General features: G+C 38.2%; 1 protein-coding gene across 1 annotated transcript; it reads right to left on the bottom strand.

Moving 5' to 3' along the window:
* Positions 1 to 7,565: 7,565 nt before the first annotated feature.
* PCDH18 (protocadherin 18) lies at positions 7,566 to 20,829 on the bottom strand. Its single transcript, XM_007941218.2, has 4 exons — positions 18,349 to 20,829; positions 17,426 to 17,514; positions 17,172 to 17,335; positions 7,566 to 8,233 (listed from the first exon to the last, which is right to left on the bottom strand). Exons 1-4 carry the CDS (start codon positions 20,824 to 20,826, stop codon positions 7,566 to 7,568), a joined length of 3,399 nt encoding a protein of 1,132 aa, XP_007939409.1. The 5' UTR covers positions 20,827 to 20,829.
* Between the last annotated feature and the right edge of the window lie 349 nt (positions 20,830 to 21,178).

The raw sequence follows: 21,178 nt of genomic DNA, 5'->3' as shown, positions 1-21,178 counted from the left end.
AAAAAAAAAAAATAATAAATTAATGTGAGGCATATTGTCATGTTTATTATACAGTGCCTACCTATTCAATATTTTTTGGTAGATTGTATTGAACCCCTATTATTTATGGTACAGTGTATCTGTTAGACTAACTCCTGTTAGATAGGCAGATGAAGAATATAAGTAATAAAATATTTGTTTTTTTAGTCTCAGTGCAGTGCTATAGATATCACTACTATTTAACCACACACATACACAAAAAGTGATTTACTGTTTTTTCTAGGAACTCTGGTGGCATGGTGCCTAAGGCATTTAACTGCTAACCAGAAAGCTGGCAGTTTAAACCCACCAGCCACTCCTGGGAAGGAAGATTGAGCAATCTACTTCCGTAGAGATACTACCTTGGAAACCCAAGGAGGGGTCACTATAAGTCAGATCTGACTCAGTGGTAGGGAGTTTAGAGGCACCTTGGAAGAAAGGCCTGACAATCTACTTCTGCCAGGAAAGCAGGGGAAAGAGAAGCCAGAGGTGATGACAGAGAAGAGCAGCAGCCAGGCATCCAGGTAATGGGAGGGAGGGACTGAGGCCTCACCTCCACCAGCCAGGAGACCAGGGGGAAAGGGAAGCCAGAGGGACGACAGAGTAGAGTAGCAGCCAGGAATCCAGATAAAGGGAGGACCCAGGCCCACCCCACCAGCCAGGAAAGCAGGGGAAAGAGAAGCCAGGGGGATGATATAGCAGAGCAGCACTAGGGATCCAAGTAAGGGGAGGGCAGAGAGGTTTCGAACAGCTAAGTGAGACAAACTTGTCTGTCAATTTGTCATACTATTGTGGCTTCCATGTTGCTTTGAGGCTTGAGACCGTGCCACCAGTGTTTCAAGTGCCAGCACGGTTGAACATGGTGAACAGATTTCAGTGCAGCTTACAGACTGAGACAGACAGACTAGAAAGAAGGAAGAAGCCATCCACTTCTCAAAGAATTGGCCATGGGAAAACCTTATGAATAACAGAGAAAGACTGTCTGATATCTTACCGCTCAACTTTATGAATAGCCTGGAAACATTATCCAACACAGTGTAGGAGAACGAGCCCCTTAGGTCAGAAGGCTTTCAAAATATGACTAGGAAAGGGCTACATCATCAGAGTAGACACAACCTTACTGATATGGATAGACCAAAGCTTTTGAGATCTCCATTTGCTGAGATGGCATGACTCAAATTGAGGAGAAACAGCTGCAAACATCCATAAAAATGGTTGTTCTTGCCATGTGCCATCGAGTAGGACCCGACTCATTGTGACCCCTCTTTGGGTTTCCGAGGCAGTATCACTACGGAAGTAGATTGTCCAACCTTCCTTCCAAAGAGTGGCTGGTGGCCATTAATAATAGGAACATGGAATGTATGAAGTATGAATCTAGGACAATTGGAAGTTGTCAAAAATTAAATGGAATGCATAAAGATTGACATCCTAGACATTAGTGAGCTGAAATGGACCGGTTTTGGCCAATTTGAATCAGACAACCATATGAGCTACGCTGCCAGGAATGACAATTTGAAGAGGAATGCCATGGCATTCATCATCACAAAGGATGTTTCAAGATCTGTCTCCTTGAAGTACAGTGTTGTCAGTGATGGGATAATATCCATTTGCCTACAAGGAAGACCAGTTTATAATAATTCAAATTTATCCACCAATAACCAAAACCATAGATGAGGAAATTGAAGATCTTTATCAACTTCTGCAGTCTGAAATTGACCAAACTTGCAATTAAGATGTGTTAGTTATCACTGGTGACTGGAATGCCAAATATGGACACAAGGAAGAATCACCAGGTAGCTGGAAAATTTTGTCTTTGTGACAGAAATAACAGTGGAGATCGCATGACAGAATTTTACAAGACCAATGACTTTTCATTGCAAATACTTTTTTCAACAACACAAATGGCAGCCATACACGTGGACTTCACCAGATGGAACACACAGGAATCAGATTGACTACATCTGTGGCAAGAGGTAATGGAAAAGCTCTATATCTTCAGCCAAAACAAGGCCAGGAGCTGATTGTGGAACAGTCAACTGCTCATTCGCAAGTCCAACTTGAAGTTGAAGACAATTAAAACAAGTTCACAGGAGCCAAAATATGATCTTAAATATATCCCTCCTGAATTTAGAGACCATCTAAAGAATAGATTTGATGCATTGAACCCCAGTGACTGAAAACCAGAAAAATTGTGGGATGACATCAGGAACATTCTATGAAGAAGGCAAGAAGTCATTAAAAAGACAAAAAAAGAAGAAAAGACCAAATAGATATCAGAAGAGACACTGAAACTTGTACTTGAACAGAGAGTAGCTAAGTAAATGGAAGAAATGACAAGACAAAAGAGCTGAACAGAAGATTTCAAAGAGCAGCTCAAGCAGACAAAGCCAATTACTATAATGGAATGTGCAAAGACCTGGACTTGGAAAAACAAAAGAGTAGAACACACATGGTATTTCTCAAGCTGAAAGAACTGAGGAAAAAATTGAAGCCTTGAGTTGCAATATTGAAAGATTCTGTTGGCAAAATATTGAATGATGCAGGAAACATCAAAAGAAGATGGAAGGAATATACAGAGTCACTGTACAAAAAAGAATTGGTCGATTTTCATCCATTTCAGGAGGTGGCAAATGATCAAGAACCAATGGTACTGAAGGAAGAAGTTGAAGCTGCACTGAAGGAATTGGCTAAGAACAAGGCACCAAAAATTGACAGAATACCCATTGAGATGTCTTAACAAACAGATGTCCCACTGGAGACACTCACTCGGTTATGCCAAGAGATTTGGAAGACAGCTATCTGGCCAATTGACTGGAAGAGATGCATATTTGTACCCATTCCAAAGAAAATTGATCCCACAGAATGTGGAAATTATCAAACAATATCATTAATATTGCACTCAAAATCTTACTGAAGATAATTCAAGAACGGTTGCAGCAGTATATTGATAGAAAACTTCCAGAGGTGCAAGCTGGGTTCAGAAGAGGATGTGGAATGAGGGATATCATTGCTGATGTCAGATGGATCTTGGCTCAAAGAAAAGAATACCAGAGAAATGTATATTTGTGTTTTATTGACTATGCAAAAGCATTTGATTGTGTAGATCATAACAAATTGTGGATAACATTGAGAAGAATGGGAATTCCCAAACACTTAATTGTACTCATGAGGAACCTGTACATAGACCAGGAGGCTGTCATTTGCACAGAACAAGGAGACACTGCATGCTTTAAAATCAAGAAGGGAGTGTGTCACGGTTGTATCCTCCATACTTATTCAATCTGTATGTTGAGCAAATAATCAGAGAAGCTGGACTATATGAAGAAGAACATGGCATCAAGATTGAAGGAAGGCTCATTAACAACCTGTGATATGCTGACAACACAATTTTGCTTGCTGAAAGTGAGGATGACTTGAAGCACTTACTGATGAAGATTGAAGAACACAGACTGCAGTATGGATTACATTCGAATATAAAGAAAACAAAAATTCTCACAACTGAACCTATAAGCAGCATCATGATAAATGGAGAAACAATTGAAGTTGTCAAACACTTCACATTGCTTGGTTCTACAATTGATGCCAATGGAAGCAGCAGTCAGGACAATGTGCATCACTGTACAAGTCGGTTGCAAAGGACCTTTTTCAAGTGCTGAGGAGAAAAGATGTCTCCTTGAGGACTAAGGTGTACCTGACACAAGTCATGATATTTTCAGTCACCTACTATGACTGCTAACCAGAAGGCTGGCGGTTCAAACCCACCAGCCACTCCTCGGAAGGAAGGTTGGGCAATCCTACTTCCGTAGTGATACTGCCTCGGAAACCCAAGGAGGGGTCGCTATGAGTCGGGGCCAACTCGATGGCACATAACAACAACAACAATATGCATGTGAGAGCTGGACAATGAATAAAGAAGACTGAAGAAGAATTGATGCTTTTGGGATGTGGTGCTGGCGAAGAATGCTGAAAGTCCTGTAGACTGCTAAAAGAAGTAACAGATCTGTCCTGGAGGAAGTACCTCCTGAATGTTCCTTGGAAGTGGGAATGGCCAGACTTCATCTCAACTACTTTGGTCATGTTGTCAGAAGAGACTATTTCCTGGAGAAGAATGTCATGCTTGGTAAGGTGGAGGGTCCACGAAGGAGGGGAAGGCCCTCAACAAGATGGATTGACACAGCGGCTGCAGCGATGGGGTCAAGTATAGCAAAGATCACAGAGCTGGTACAGGACCGGGTGGTGTTTCATTCTGCTCTACATAGGGTCGTTATGAGTCGGAGATGACTCGATGGCACCTAACAACAACAATAGAAAAACAGCTAAAGGAATTCAATGGACCCAATGTGATGAGGGAATAATGAATGGTGAAATGCATCTCCTTAACTTAGGTGGCTATTACTAATATTTTCCATACTGAGGAAGGGCATGATACCAAAAGAGGAAATATAAATTTGAGGAGAGGTTAGGTTCCTAGGATAGCACCAGACATGCTAGCTTTCAGTGAGGTTATACTGTTTGTTAGGGAGCTCTGGTGGCACAGTGCATAAGGTATTTGACTGCTAATCAGAAGGTTGACAGTTCAAACCCAACAATTGTTCTGTGGGAGGAAGTTGAGGCAATCTACTTCCATAAAGATTTACAGCCTTGGGAACCCAATGCGGGTTGCTATGAGTCGTAATGACTCGATGGCAGTGGGTTTGGTTTGGTTTTACATTACTTGTTAAAGGAACAACATGAGTGGAAAACAGAACTCTTAGGCTAATATGCACTTAACTTGTGGACATGGGAAGCAGTTACAGGAAGTACAGAAGGTTGGAGATGCAAGTAGTTTGAGACACGCAATGCTCAGTATATGGACAATATGCAAAGTTTTTGTGTTGAATATAAAATTATATTTTATATGTTTTAAATTATTGAAACTAATGTTTTCAAACATTTGTTTCCTAAATTATGGCTTTACATTAAGAACAATGAGGTTATGAAATCTTTCTCTTAATAGTACTATGTACTAAAAGAAAGTGAAGTTGAAAAGCAACATATATTTAAAAGTAGTTAACATTTGTGTGTGTAATCTACTGAAAAATAAACTGAAATTTCATTTGTAATTTCAATCCCTTCTATAATAGAAAATGTACTTTCTAAAAAAGATAACACATTCTATTTAATATGGTACTCTTGAAAATTAAAACATCTGAATGTTAGGCACTTTCAGATAAATTTCTTAGTATTTTAATTCCCCGTTAGTAAGCCAAAGAGAATAATAATTCCACCTCTTAGAAACATTTTAAGGACATATATTCTTCTTTAACCACAAACTAAATGTAAAAGGTTCTGAAGAAGTATACTGGTATTTTTGTATTGGAAAATTATGTATTTATTTTTGCTCTTCTATTATTCTTTTCTTTTCTTTTTCTTATTGTGGGTGGAATATGATCAACTGCTTTCATACCTTTTAATGGTTTGAAATTGCACCTTTTTTTTTTCCATTGTATTTTTCTTTTTGACAAGCCTACTGAATGCTTTCTCTATATCATTTGAGACTCAAAACTGGATCACTTACCCATGATTATAGGGCTTTTGAACACATATGTAGGAACAAGAGTTTGAACTATTGGCAATTCTTTAGCTTTATTTTTTCTTTTATTTTTATTGACAGTTAAATTTTCTGGAGAATACATTCAAGAGAGTGTATTCTAGAAACAGCAATAATAGAAGCTTGGTCATAAATGATAACAGTTATAATAATGAACTCCCTTAGCAAGGCATTCCACACAGAGAGATAACAGCACAATAAATAATTCGTCATTTATCACAAGACAAAAATAAAACAGAATTGCAATAAAAATATGCTTTTATAAATGTTCTTATACTAAAAATAAAAGGTATGTGATCATGCACTTGAGACAAAAGCTGAAAGTGGATAATAAAAGCAAAAAAAGACAAAAATGTTTAAGTATTGTGAGAGGAGATAAAATAGATTCAGATAAAACCAATTATATTTAGTAACTTAGGAGGGACATGACATAATCATGAATACTTTACACTACTAGCATATACCATTGTCCATTTAAACCTTTCATGACTCAGTTATTTTCTTCTTTGATTTTGTGTTTATACCACGTTTTCATTAATGGTGCTATGCTTAGTCATTGAGTGTGTCTGAGTTTTAGGTAGACAGTATGGATTTTTTTTTTTCCTTTCCTTTCCTCATCCCACAAACCTATCCTTACAGTCACAAAGCAAAAAATCCACTGCCATCAAGTGAGATCCAACGCATAGCAACTCCTTCTTCGGTTTCTGAGGCAGTATCACTACGAAAGTAGATTGCTCAACCTTCCTTCTGAGGAGTGGCTGGTGGATTTGAACCGCCAGCCTTCTGGTTAGCAGTCAAATGCCTTAGGCACTACACCACCAGAGCTCCTTTACAGTCCCAAGGGATGCACATTGTCCCATAAATTTTACTCCCAGAGTGTCCCCAGAGTCAACAGATACATATGTGCACCAAATAAGAATTTTCAAAACTTCAATATTTCTAACCAAAAACTCAGACACCTCATACAATGACCTGTAAAAACAGTAATTTTCAGCACACGTCCATTTGTTTGGTTTCAAAGCGCTATGCCAGCCTCCACCTAATGGATGGATGTACTGTGGGAAAGCAACTTCCTAAGAAATGTGAGAAGCAGAAAATATTGGTGGGCAACCATATACCCCAACCATCATGAAAGGGTTAAAAGACAGATTCCATTTTCTTTAAGCACCTCTCATATTACAAAGATGGAATAAAGTTATTGTTTACATTGATTATAAATATAAAAGAATACATTAGGAAACATATTCTCGAGAATAGGCCAGTTTAATGCCCTGGAATAGTAGGGAACTGGGAGTCAGGAAACATCGACTCAAGTCCCATTCTCATCATTGTCTGTGAAAAATATTCTTTAAAAATTAATCTAAGAAATATCCTTCAAGGTACCTCCCAATTCTGAAGTAAAATTTCATGCCATATGTCAATTTTGCCTGTAAGAGTAGAACTATCAGAGCTAACAGAAAACAATAATAAACAATTTTAAAAGTAGTTTAAATTATGAAGCTTAATTTTTTTTTTAAGTATTTTTTTTAAAAGTTAGATCACTTACTGGAACTAAGAATTGTATAATGATTTAGTGGGATTGATCCTACAGAATAATAGTTACTTCCGCAACACAACTAACCTAAGCAATGCCTTTATACTTTGTGGTTGAATAGCATATAAGATTTAAACAGTGACTACTTTCTACATGATTAGGAAAGACATGTTTGTCATGAGAGTAAAAAAATAAAATTTGTCTGTTAAATTACACATAAATATAAGGTACAAATGTATTTTTAAAATACAGATTAAAATAATCACACTTGCATTGTGTACATATGAAAATACAGTATTTAATATTCAATATACACAGACACATTTATGATAAATGCAACTATTTGGCAATGCCAGTTCTTTCAAGGTTTTTCTGTTTCCTATTTCCATACATATGGAAACAAAAATACTTCGCTAAAATCTTCTAGCTCTGGCGGACATCCTGCAGCAGTTTGTTAATCTCTGCCACCAGCTCACTGGCATCCATAAGTTCGTGCTTCCCATCATTGAGGTGGTTGAGCACATTGTCAAAATCATCTTCCTCATAGTTTTCAGGAATCTCCTCCATGGCTGGCAGCCATTTTGAAGAAGGCTGCACACTGGAGTGAGTTCCAAGTGGGAGCCCAGAGTTGTTGGCTGGATTTTGAAAATGTGTACTGGCTGCCCAGGCAGCCACCCCTTGTGGGTAACCCACAGTTTTAGCTGGCAAGGGCCCCTTCCGGCGTTCCAGTGAGTTGGTCCGGTCCACCTCACTGCACTCAGAGTAGTTGTCCAGGGAAGAGGGTAAGAGGCGCTGGAACACTGTGCTCATTTCCGAGAGCAGAGAAGATGTACTGGTATCTCCAGTGTCCTCATCATTTGGGGAGTCCTTCCCAAAGGTAGAAAAACTCTTCTTCTTCTCTACAGAATCTGTAGGCTGAGTATCATCCTCAAGACTCTGATGTGGATGCTGCTGCTGAGGTTGTGTTGGAAATTCCTCCCCTGGAATGAACATATTACTCCTATAATCAGAGGATGGTGAGGGCAGAGGTGGCATCCAGCACTGGTCAGAGTGTCCCAGGACTCTGCATTCCTCCGTACAAAGCCTCATAGCTGCACTCGAGGAAAACAATGGGGGCTCATTATTACACTTAGCATGACTCACAATAAAGAAAAAATGCATTTTTTTTTTCCTTAAAAGAAAGATTGAGGCAGTTTTAAAATACTATCATGGTGCTAATCCATTATCCATTACTATACACGTTAGGCTACAATTTGAGGTAATTTGGTTACCAACTTTACGGACCTCCATAAGTCATTTCTAATGATCTTTTTTTTTTTTTTCTTATCCCTTGTTTATCAAATGAAGAAAGCTATTATCAACTCACCTACTCTTCATAATTGCTACTCAAGTAATGAGGAAGTAGATTGATAACTTACACCTGAAAATAAAGAGATATAACTAGGGTATGGGTGATGAAGTAAATGCTGAATACAAATTCTGAAAAATTGAGCTAAAAGGTGAAACTCATAATTAAGAAACTTTCCCAATATTTAAGTCTATCGCACCTACTTTATTTTAATGCAGGCATTGAAACCACAATAAGCTATCAGTTAATTATATTTATTAATAGCTCTTAAAGGTATTATTATTTACTGACTCACTATTTAAAATTTGGGAGCTCTGGTGGCATAGTGCCTAAGGCATGTGACTGCTAACCAGAAGACTGGTGGTTCAAACCCACCGGCCACTCCTCAGAAGGAAGACTGGGCAATCTACTTCCGTATTGATACTGTCTCAGGAACCCAAGGAGGGGTCGCTATGAGTCGGATCCAACCTGACGGCAGTTGAGTTTTGAGTTTAGATTTAAAATCCAGAGAAAAGAATCCTCAACTACCAGGCATCTGCAGTTACCCTTTTAAGAAGTCTGTAATACATCTTAAAATTTGAAATACATTTATATTCAAATATATGAAAATGTCATCAAAAGATAAAGAATATGAAAAATTCATTGCCTAGTTTTTCCAAATTTTATAGTGACTTTTTGGAATGTGAGTGGCCACATTCATTGATAGAAAATAATAGACAATATGAGAAAAACAGAGAAAACTCTGTAAATTTGACCTATATAATAACCACAACATGCAAAGATGTGTATTCCACAAATCATCCATCTCCTTCAGTGAGAACTAAGGATGTTCAGTATCATGATTTCATTTTAAAACTAACCTCAGAATGCAAAAAAAATGCAAAGTGATTCTTCTAGATTTGAAAGCAAACTGGATTGATAATTGCGACACACATAATTTTAGAGCTAATTCTGTACATCTGGCTAGTTATGAAAGATTTATCTTCCATTCAAATTATTGCCTAAATGAATGACCCTTGGAAAATGTAATATCTTTGTGAGAAGAAGCAAGTAGTGTAATGTGTTTATTGCTGTATTCCCAGGACTTGGTAACTGTGTGCATACAACAGGCATTCACTATATATTTTCTGAATGAGAAGTGAGAAATTAATGTTGACATTCAGAAAAATGAATAGTTGTTGTTTAAAAGTACAGAAGACATTGCCTTTTCTGCCTTGACTTTTAAAAATAATTACATTCTTTTATATCATCAGTACTGGACCTCAATTCTTAACATAAAATCCAAACTCACTGTCTTAGAGTCGATCCTGAGTCATAGTGATCCCTTCTTAAGTTTCCAAGGCAGTATCTCTAGGGAAGTAGATTGCCCAATCTTCCTTTCAAGGAATGGCTGGTGGGTTTGAACCTCCAGCCTTCTGGTTAGCAGTCAAATGCTTTCGGCACTACGTCACCAGAGCTCCCCAATTCTTAACATGTTGTTGTTGTTGTTATGTGCCGTCAAGTCGGCCCCGACTCATAGCGACCCCTCCTTGGGTTTCCGAGGCAGTATCACTACGGAAGTAGGATTGCCCAACCTTCCTTCCGAGGAGTGGCTGGTGGGTTTGAACCGCCAGCCGTCTGGTTAGCAGGCAAGTGACTTAGCCACTATGCTACCAGAGCTCCCAATTCTTACATAGAAGAGGATAATTTGAGGAACAAAAAGGAAAGCAAGTATTGTGAATTTAAAAAAAAAAAAACATTTCCAGGAAGACTAGAAATGTGAAAGAATTAGATGGGAAACGTAAAGATGAGTGTGAACACCAATGACGTGGAAATCACTACAGGTTACAAGAAAGGGATCTGTGTAATACTGCTGTGAAGAAAGATTAAATAAATAGGCACAATAATTGTTTGGTTTTTTTTTTTTTTTTTGCTTTTGCTAGTTTCCTGGGTCTCTGAAAATGGAAAAGAGTCCTGTCTCTACTGGCTTACTCACATCCTGTCAGAAGGAGGGAATAGACCTGATGACAACATTAATTTTTTATTTTTTTTTTTCCTCCTGGTTTTCAATTCTGTGGTTTCAGGTTTGTGAAGAACTTTCTTGTTTGATGGATTATATTATTAACTTTGTTTTGTTTTAATGTTTAATGATCGTGAAGAAAGGGAAAAAGTACACAGAGTTCTAATAATCTTAAGCATGATCAAATTGTCCAGAGACCTAAATAAAACAAACATAGAGTCAACAATACAGTTTATGTGAATTAAATGACAGTCCATGCTCAAAACTATAATTTTAGTCATGTTGTTGTTGTTGTTATGTGCCATTGAGTCAGACCCGACTCATAGCGACCCCTCCTTGGATTTCTGAGGCAGTAACACTATGGAAGTAGATAGCCATCTTCCTTCCAAGGAGTGGCTGGTGGGTTTAGTCATAGGAATTTATTAACAAAATATTTCTTTAGAATCTCATCACAGTAAAGAACTAGGTCATTAATGATAAAATGATCATTTTAAAATTAAAAAGAATAAAATATGAAAAACTGATGAAGAAAGGAAAGACAAAAAGGATAGTAAAGGTAATGAACTGATACTAAGGAAGAATAGTGGTAGAGGAAGACATTTCACTCAATTGCATTGATATTTTTTCAACCTTGTTCCTGGACACTTAACTATTTCAAAACAGTTTCAGTGTATACATAATTCAGTTCTGCAAAGGTTCCATCTAATCTCTCAGGGATCGGGTCCATTGGCAAGTGGTGGAAGAGGCTAATATTTCTGTAGTTTCTTTGAAAGCTCTGGCAGATGGTTAAGGTTTCTCTAGGATGGGATATGGGGGATGAAATGGACGCTTCTTTGCCACAATATGGCTATAAATTTTGTCACTTCATAGGTAAGTCAGGAAGCAGAGCATCAATGATATGGAGAAAAAAATAAATGCTTAGCTTTCTTGCACCAGATTGCAAACTTAGAGATTGGTGATTCAAACCCACCGAATGGTGCCATGGAAGAAAGGCCTAGTAACTTGCTTCCATAAAGATTATAGCTAAGAAAATCTTATGGATCAGTTCTATGCAACACACAGGGTTGCCATGACTAGGAACTGACTTGATGAAATGGGTATAGATTCTATCGAGCCATTACTCATTGGGGCAATGGAACAATAACCTGTTGTTGTTTGTTATGTGCTGTTCAGTCGAACCCGACCCATAGTGACCCCTCCTTGGGTTTCTGAGGTGGTATCACTAGGGAAGTAGATTGTGCAACCTTCCTTCTGTGGAATGGATGGTGGGTTTGAACTGTCAGCTTTCTGGTTAGCAGTCAAGTACCTTAGGCACTATACCACCAGAGCTCCTCAATAACCTATTAAGAGCCTACCAAATGTAAAGTCCCATGATGGTCCCAAGTCCTTAAATGACTTAAGATGTAGTTCAGAGAAAAGTGTAGCAAATGAGTTCACTAGTGGCCAGCTAAAGTGTAAAAGCATATGATGCTGAGGGCATTTTTTAAGAAAAGAATAAGGAGTGGTGGTAAAGGCTGAAGTATTCAAAGAAGGAGCAACTTGAGCAAACTTGAGAGGTGAAAAGCATTTACACAGATGAAGTGAAAAGACACCAGTTTTACAGGAAGAAGGGAAGCAAGAGCAAAGGATTGGTGATTATGTGAATAGAGGTCTCTGCTTACTGGGAAAGGTACAAAAATGCCAGGTGGAGAGTTAATAAGCTAAGAGTGGGTTTCATTGGCCTTTGTGATGAAAAGTAGTTTTATTTGGTGTTGCTAAGTAACAATGGACACTTAAGAGATTTTTGTGCTTAAAAATGTAAATTAAAATGTTTTGAAAATGTTGCTCAGGTAGACGTATGAAAGAAAGATCTGAACTAGGGAAGAGAAGTAGAGAAACATCAGTATATGGTGATGCAGTAAGCTATTCACAGGAGAAAGAATGGAGCTAGGAAACTACAGTGAGAACTGAGAGGTCAAAGAGTTGAAAAAGAATGTTTGAAGTAAGTAGTAATAGATGACAGATCAATAAAAAGTAGAATGGACTCAATCAAGGAGAAGCAGTATCACAATAAACAATACAAACAGCTTTTACAAATCACCTTGGAACAACTAAAATATTGAAAATAAAGATTTTTCTGGCATATGTGTAGTATTGTAATTCAAAGTTGAATGAGTAACAAAGGAAATATGTTGACAAAACAGACAAAAATGAACACTGATTTTACTGTTCAGAATGTAGCATATTTGTGTGGGAATTAATAGAATCGATGACCAGAAATGACCCCATTGGCAGGCAATAGAACATAATAAAATCTATATTTGGTCACAGTCTAATGCAAAAAATCAGTAGGAATAAGTCATTTATAAAACATAACAGGCTTTAGAAAACTGTGCTGATTTCTGTTAACAACATTCATGTGGACTTGTATTTTCTTCCCACTTGAGATATTTCCTAGGAATACACATTTACAGAGCACAAGTTTTACATCTCAATGTGCCTGCATATATTGCTAAGCTGAATAATAACTTACAATATGAATAAAAGTAAGACTCTTCAAAATGTTCATAAGTAAAGGCTGCAAGTCCCTAGGTGGTGCAGAATTAAGTGATGGCTGCTAACTGAAAGGTCAGAGGTACAAGTTCACAAAGAGACACCTTGGGACAACTAAAACATTGTAAAATAAAAGACTGGTTATTTATTTGAAGATATTAGCCTTTGAAAACCCTATGGAGCAAATCTCTACTCTGACATAAATGGGATGACCATGAATGAGAATCAGTTCAACAAATTGTGGTTATCTCTGTACAGATGTTCAATATGCACATTTCAGTCTGTCAGACAAATAAACTGAAAAAAAAAAGGAAGTTACTGCCATAAAGTCCATATTGACTCATAGAGACCCCTATTGGGTTTCTGAGGCTGTAAATATTTACATAAGTAGATTGGCCCATCTTCCTTCCCCAGAGCATCTGGTGGGTTTGAACTGCTGACCTGGTTAGCAGCCAAATGCCTTATCCATTACACTGCTTCTAAATAAAGCTTAAAATATCTTACGGATCACTGGTGATTTACTGATGCTCTATGAAGTCGGGATATATCAGACAGTGTCAGTGTTATTCATAAGAATTTCAGTGGCCAATTATTTCAGAAATGGATGGTCCATTTATTCTTCCCATTCTGTCTTAGTCTGGAAACTCCACTAAAATCTGTCTACCATGGGTAACACTGCTGGTATTTGAAACACCCGTGGAATAGCCTCCAGCCTCACAGCAACACTCAAGCCATTGCAGTGACAAACTGACAGATGAATGGTGGCCAGACTTTGTCTCACCTAGTTTGGTCATGAAAGAAGAGACTATTCCCTGGAGAAGGATATCAGTGCTTGGTAAAGTAGAGGGTCAGGGAAAAAGGAAAGACCCTCAATGAGATGGACTGACACAGTGACTGCACTGATGGGCTCAAGCATAACAAGCACTGTGAGGGTGACACAGGCCAGGGCAGTGTTTCATTCTGTCGTACACAGGGTTACTATGAGGCAGAATTGACTCAATGGCACATAACAGCAACTATGCCTCCAGGATAGTCCTACAGGGAGGTATATAGTGAGGCTTACAGATATCTGAGGAGCTCTGGTAGCGTAGTGCCAAGGCACTTGACTGCTAAACAGAAGGCTGACGGTTCAAACCCACTAGCCACTCCTCGGAAGGAAGATGGGGAAATCTACTTCTGTAGTAATACTGCCTCGGACACCCAAGGAGGGGTCTCTATGAGTCAGGTCTGACTCGACAGCAAAACAACAACAACAACAAAGATATCTGTATCTAACACAATACCATATGCTGTACTTTAATGAAACTTATGGCAAAAGTTTGTTTTTAAAAGGATTCTCTCTGTGTTAAGTTGTGTTATTAATCATAATTAAAAGGGTAGACTTGAACTTCTGTGAAAATAGATGTAACTTGGAAAGAATATAAAGTCACTTGCAAAATAAGCCTCATTAATTTTTGTCTAGAATTTACCTACTTTTACCTCTGGTAGCATAGTGCCTAAAGGCACTTGACTGCTAACTAGAAGGCTAGTGGTTCAAACCCACCAGTCACTCCTCGGAAGGAAGATGGGGCAATCTACTTCCATAGTGATACTGCCTCAGAAACCCAAGGAGGGGTTGCTATGAGTTGGGTCTGACTTGACGGCACATAACAACAACAACAACAACAACCTATTGTTTAGGAGCCCTGAACATACAGTGGTTAAAGCACCCGGCTGCCAACAGCAATGTCAGTAGCTTGAGCCCACCAGCCAGTCCTTGAGAAAAAAATGTGGCAGTCTGCTTCTGTAAAGACTTATGGCTTTGAAAACTCTATGGAGCAACTCTTCTCTGTCCTATATGGTCAGAGTGGGAATTGACTCAATGGCAGCAAGTTGGATTATGGGGTTACTTTTATTTCCCTAGTGCCTTTATTCTTAACACTGTTTCCCATATAAGCTGCTAGATAATTCTTCTGCTATGAACATCTGACGATAACAACTTTTAAGATATAGGAAAGAGTAAAATAAGATGCTCAATATTAAAAAAATATAGCTTCATGATTAGCTATTAGGATTATGTAAGATCAGAATTAAAAAGGATTGCAGGCATCAGTTAGTCTTATAAATGGCAAAGTTATCTAATTTGGGACAGTTATTCTGTATTCAAGTATGTTTAATGAATTAAAATATCAATGAATGGACTTTTTAAAATTTAAAAATTCCTTATTTAATACAATATTTCCATCATATTCAAGGAGAAAGGGCAGCATGAGACAAAAAATATTCTGATTATTTTGCTTTTCTATTTTATAAAATAATATGTTGCTGTTATTGTTTTGTGCCGTCGAGTCAGACCCGACTCATAGCAACCCCTCCTTGGGTTTCCGAGGCAGTATCACTACAGAAGTAGATTGCCCCATCTTCCTTCCGAGGAGTGGCTGGTGGGTTTGAACTGCCAGCCTTCTGGTTAGCAGTCAAGTGCCTTAGGCACTACGCTATCAGAGCTCCTATAAAATAATATAATTTAGGAAATTAGATTATTCAAAATGAGAAATCAGTATTCAAAATGAGGTTTTCTTGAGTATCATAGAATCAAAGAAATGCAGCCAGCTCCTCCATATACAGGTATGAGCAATACGACTGAATCTCTTTGAATAAATTGACTGAGCACACATCTATTTCATTGGATTTTTGGATACTTCTCTTCAATTGTATCGAAGAATTTTTAAAAAAGAAAAAGAACACACATAAATGTTCAAACATAGGCTCTAATGTACGTTTCAGCCCTTACCACCAATACAGGTCCTTCCTATAGGTTTTTCTTGCCTGAGATGCATTATCTATTACTGTAATGATTAAATGAACAATATTTAATAGTTGCAGAAGGATTATAAGTCTTTAGAATATAAAAATAGGTATTTCACTCAATTTATTGTAAAAAACAAAAGTCTCTTCATAGTACTCTTGATAGACCAGTGTTTAAGAGTATGTGGATTGTTTCAAATCTTACTTAGTTCTACGACAAACAAAGTGTCATGTGTCAAAAATACTGAGACAATGCAGATATAGAACTCAGCACGGGCCCAGCCCCAGAGTTACTACTCGGAATTCATAGATGATAACTACTGCTGTCTACTACTAAAAATTAAGACTGCTGTTTCTATTGCCTCCACTACATCTACTACTTACAAGAGCTAGAGTTTTGATTTCCTGATTTCTCTTGAATTTCCTTTGCCTTAGAACCTCTCTCATGTCTGTTTCCTGAACTCTTACTTCTTTGCTTATATTTAGAAAACAAGGATTCTGGTCAACTCAGGCAGTAATACAATGTTCTTCCACCTTTCTTTCGTTTATCAAATGGTGTTCATTTGATCTGTATTCAGTGGAATTTAGAAATTTAAATAGGCAAGGTAACACATGTTCTTAATGATCAATTTTATACTATAGTTCTTTAGTAAGTAGGTTACTATAATGAAGCATTCAATATTCATTCAATGGATTCAGAGAGTTTCTACTGCACAGAGAGGAAGGACTCTTAAGGAAAGTATAGCTCATAATTTAATACAATCTCTTCCACATAGCTGTGTACTTCATAAATTCCCCTGCTGGACCCCTGTTCCTTTTCCACTATAGTAAAGACCTAAAATGAAAGGTGAAAAAGCATATTCTATGTTTACCACCTACAAAGCTGCATTCTTGTTTCTATTTTTGGTGCTTAAAGTACACCATGTCTAGTGTATTTTAATCTCTGATTCTGTGAGTTGGTTTCCATCACGGGAAACGTGTCCTCAAAATTATAGTCCATTTCACCACCATGCACCAAAACAGGTGGTTGAGTAAAAACCACTAACCAGTAATTTTAGAGTTGCTCAGTGTTCTATGGAAGTAGTCAACAGGATAGAAAGGGCAGGGAAGTGGTTTGGTGTTCTATTCTCCTTTCTCCATCCATTTGTCCTTGTCCTATTGAGCTCTCATGTTACTCTTCAACTATTGCTTAATATGAACTCGAAGAAAATAATTTTCAAATGTGTCAGTTTATGTTTGTTTATAATAGTGTGCAGATTACAAAGACATTGAGCAAATGACAAATAAAAAATAAATATAATAATAAATGTTTCACTCTACTGGTGCAGATCTGAAAATAAAAATACATGTATCACTATGCTCTTACCTGCTGGAATTCTTCCATCTGTAAGGAACAGGTCACTAAATCCTTCCCCCAGCAGCCTGTCTATTGGAGAGTCTCGCCCCAAATCATAATCACTGTCTCCTGCTTCACTGTCACCACGACCACTGTCTTTCAAGCTAAATTTGTCCATGTCTTGAAGGGCATACCTAGAAAGATAAATCAGGTAAAGTATAGTTTTTCCCTTTCAACATTAATGTTATTTGAGAGTTAATAGTTAGCATGAGGATAATTCATACCTATAGCTCCTGGAATATTTGTTTCCTCGAAAACTTGGCCTTGGCTGATACTGCCCCTGGTGAAGCATTGAAAGAAGCTGGGAGACCTGCTGGAAACCAAAGGCACAGTACTGATTTCTGGAAATAAACCTCCAAATACTCAAAAGCTTTAAGCAAAGAGAAACATTTACTTGTTGTGTTGTCCTTAGTTATTGAATAAGTTATCTCAGTGTTAAGGATCTGCATATGCTTAGCTGTGAAGACAGTAAAGCCTGCCACCAATATAAACTGAGAGTTACCCACCCCCCGCCCCCGTGAGGACAAAAGCTTTAGAATGCCTAATAATTAGCTAGATATTAACAAAACAAGAGAGAGTGAAATCAGAAAGATTTGGATGATCTAATACAACTGACTCTTTCTTTTGGAAAGAATACTCTCTTTAAATAACTGATTGATTGTCTTTATTTTATAAATCACCTTAAAGTGATCAATTATACTAATGCCTGGAAAAGGCTGTCTAATAAACATTCCATCACATGTAGTTAAAATAATATCAGAAATTTTTCAAAAATTGAACATATGTTACAGGCATTAAGATGGGATGCTAGAGGCCTTTTTTAAAAAAAGAATCTTCCAGTGGAGATTGGAACTATGAGAATAAAGCCAATCTATTTGCTTTTTGACTTCAAGTCTCTTAACCTGGGAAGTAAGGGCATGCTAATTAGATACTTCCTTTCAACTCTCAAATTAACGTTTTCTATAACACATTTTACAGGCAAGTGAATGATTTAAGAAAAACTGAAAACTGTAGGCTATGATACATGTACACAATTTAGCTTGCTTGTATTTAATGTTACATATTCTTCATATGGTTACCTGTTTATGGAAATACTTAAGAAAAACATCTGACTTTGCCTGTGAGCTGCTGCAGTTTATGATCTTACCTCAACAGCCGGAGTGGCGTGGGTGAGCTCTAACGAGAAATTCTCTGGCACATGGTTTGATGAGATTGTCACCAAACTATTGAGTGACTGGTGGCTGTTGTGACTCTGTCGGCTGCCCATCTGCCCTCTTTCTAGGGTAGGAGATGAGGATGGAGACGATCTGTGATGAGATCTAATAGGCAGTGTTCCATTTACTGTAGGCACCAATGTAATGTCACCTTTGTGAATCTGTCTGGATGGCCTTTTTGGGTGGTGCTGATATGTTGATTCTGCTACCCTGCAGTTGTAGGATCTAGTGTCCTTCTTTTCTCGGTTACACCTGGTTGCAAACAGCACCATAATAACCAACAATACTGCACAGATTGCGCCTAAGGAAATAATTATAATCATGGAGACATCCAAAGATCCCTGGCTTACTGAAGTCATTGCTGTACTTGTCACAGATTCTGCATATTCAAAGATCACGCACTTCAGCAGGACTTTGGCGTGCAGTTGAGGATTGCCTTTGTCCTGGATGATAATCAAGAGTTCCCATTCTGTGTAGGGAACAGAGTCCATGCTCACGTTGGTATGGATGTCACATGACCGTGGATCAATTACGAAGATATTCTCCTCATTACCTGCAACTATGGAGCAACTGAGTTCAGCATTGACACCCGAGTCTCTATCAATTGCCCTTATTCTTGTGACATGAAAGCCACTTTCAGCCCCTTTGGGGATGGAGATTTCAGCAGTATTATTGCGCAGTGCAGGCCCTATAACCACAGGGACGTTGTCATTTTCATCAATGATCGTGAGCACAACTGTGGTATTGCTTACAAGTTGTTTTGGACTCCCTCCATCTCTTGCTTCAACCACAAAAGTGATTTGACTCACTTCTTCATGATCAAAGATTCTGAGGGCATAGATGGCGCCATTAGATGGATCAATGGTTACATATGTAGTTATAGAACTTCCCAGGATGAAACTCTCCAAAATGGTATACGTTACATGCCCATTTTCTCCTAGGTCAGGATCTGTGGCTGTAACAGTAGTGATATATGCCCCAGGAGAGTTATTCTCTGAGATTACAAATTCATATCGACTTCTTTGGAAGTGAGGTGGATTGTCATTTATATCATTGATTTGAACAGTAAAATGTTTTACTGTAGAGAGACTTGGTGTCCCCTTGTCTTCAGCTATTACAGTCAAACTGTATTCAGATCTCTTTTCTCTATCCAGTGTAGCATTCGTCAAGATTAAATAATTATTTTCATAAGTCTTCTGAAGTTTAAAGTGGCCATGTCCATGAAGCTTACAAACTATTTCTCCATTCAGCCCAGAATCTTTGTCCTGAACCCTGACCAAAGCAACAAACGTGTCAATAGGATCCCCTTCAAAAATGTAAGATATTTCTTCTTTACCAGGAGACATCAAGTTTATGTTAATTTCAGGCTTATTGTCATTAACATCCACAACCTTAATTATAATTTTGCAATGAGCTGGGATTGAATTTGGACCCAAATCTTGAGCCTGAACATCAATTTCATAAGATTTGGTGATTTCATAATCCACTTGCTTGAAAAGAGTCAAATGTCCTCTTTCTGAATCAATTTTAAAAGTCTCTATAATTCTGGGAGACACATGACTGCTGAAAGAATATACGATTTTCCCATTAGCGCCCTCATCTGGATCAGTGGCATTCAGATCGAGGAGCAGAGTGCCAACAGGGGAGTTTTCTAGGAGTTGTATTATATAAGACTGCTGCTCAAAAGCAGGGCTGTTGTCATTGGAGTCTGAAATGCTTATTTTTAGTATGGATGAGCCAGACCTCTGAGGCACCCCCATGTCTGAGGCAGTGAGCTGAAGCTCATAGCTTGACTTTAGCTCCCGATCCAGCTCTCTGACCACTATGAGTTCTGCATACTTGGCTCCATCAGTCCTGGTCCGTACCTCGATATTAAAAAAATCATTGGGAGAGAGGGAGTACGTGTGGAGGGAATTTTCCCCAACATCTGGATCAAATGCACTATCCAGAGGGATACGAGTCCCAACTGCTGCACTCTCAGATATCTCAATAGGTATGAGAGATCTTGAAAACTGGGGAGAATTGTCATTAATATCCAGCACTTCAACTTCAATATGGAAAAGCTGCAGATGCTCGGTGGGTAAAGTGATCACATCGAACTCTATGGAACAGTTCAAGTTTTTCTGACATAGTTGCTCCCGGTCAATTTTAGCTCCTATGCTGATTTCCCCATTATCTTCATTGACTATGAGTAGAGGAAAATTTCCCCTTTGCATGGCTCGAAAACGAACAGTAGAAGGATTAGGTAGCTTAAATAAAACATCAGCCACATCCTCTGATAGTCTTGCAATTACTGATCCGACCCTCTGTTCCTCATAAATCCTGTATTTCAAATTCTTGCCCAGTACATCGTGGTTGAAAGATACCGTCAACAGTGCAAAAGCAAATATAAAGTGCATTTTAGTATTCATTTGGTATACTGGTCAGTTTGTGAGATTCTCTTCACAGAGCAAGTTAAAACAGCAAAGCAATCCTCTCAACTTCCTTTGGCAACTTAAAGCTAGCTATATTTGGTACTTGAAACTTGAAAGAGTCTCTTAATAACACAGCACAGAAATTAACAGCTCGCAAAGTTTTGTTTTATACACACCGTGTCTCGACTTCCAGATATTATCCACATGGAATCCAATCCTTGCATTTGTTTGGCTGTTCGTCCTCTTTCCAAGCAGAAGAGTGTCACCTCCGCATTTTCCCTCTTGTGTAGCTGGAATCCATCTATTGCAGGGTGCAGGAGGAGTCTGCAGTGTGTCTTTCCTGAGCGGT

The sequence above is a fragment of the Orycteropus afer genome, unplaced genomic scaffold (assembly GCF_000298275.1).
Source record: "Orycteropus afer afer isolate SDZICR_OR568_19922 unplaced genomic scaffold, OryAfe1.0 scaffold00076, whole genome shotgun sequence".
In the NCBI taxonomy this organism is placed as follows: domain Eukaryota; kingdom Metazoa; phylum Chordata; class Mammalia; order Tubulidentata; family Orycteropodidae; genus Orycteropus; species Orycteropus afer.
The sequence above is the reverse complement of the archived record's forward strand: the minus strand, read 5'-3'. Positions and strand labels throughout refer to the sequence as shown.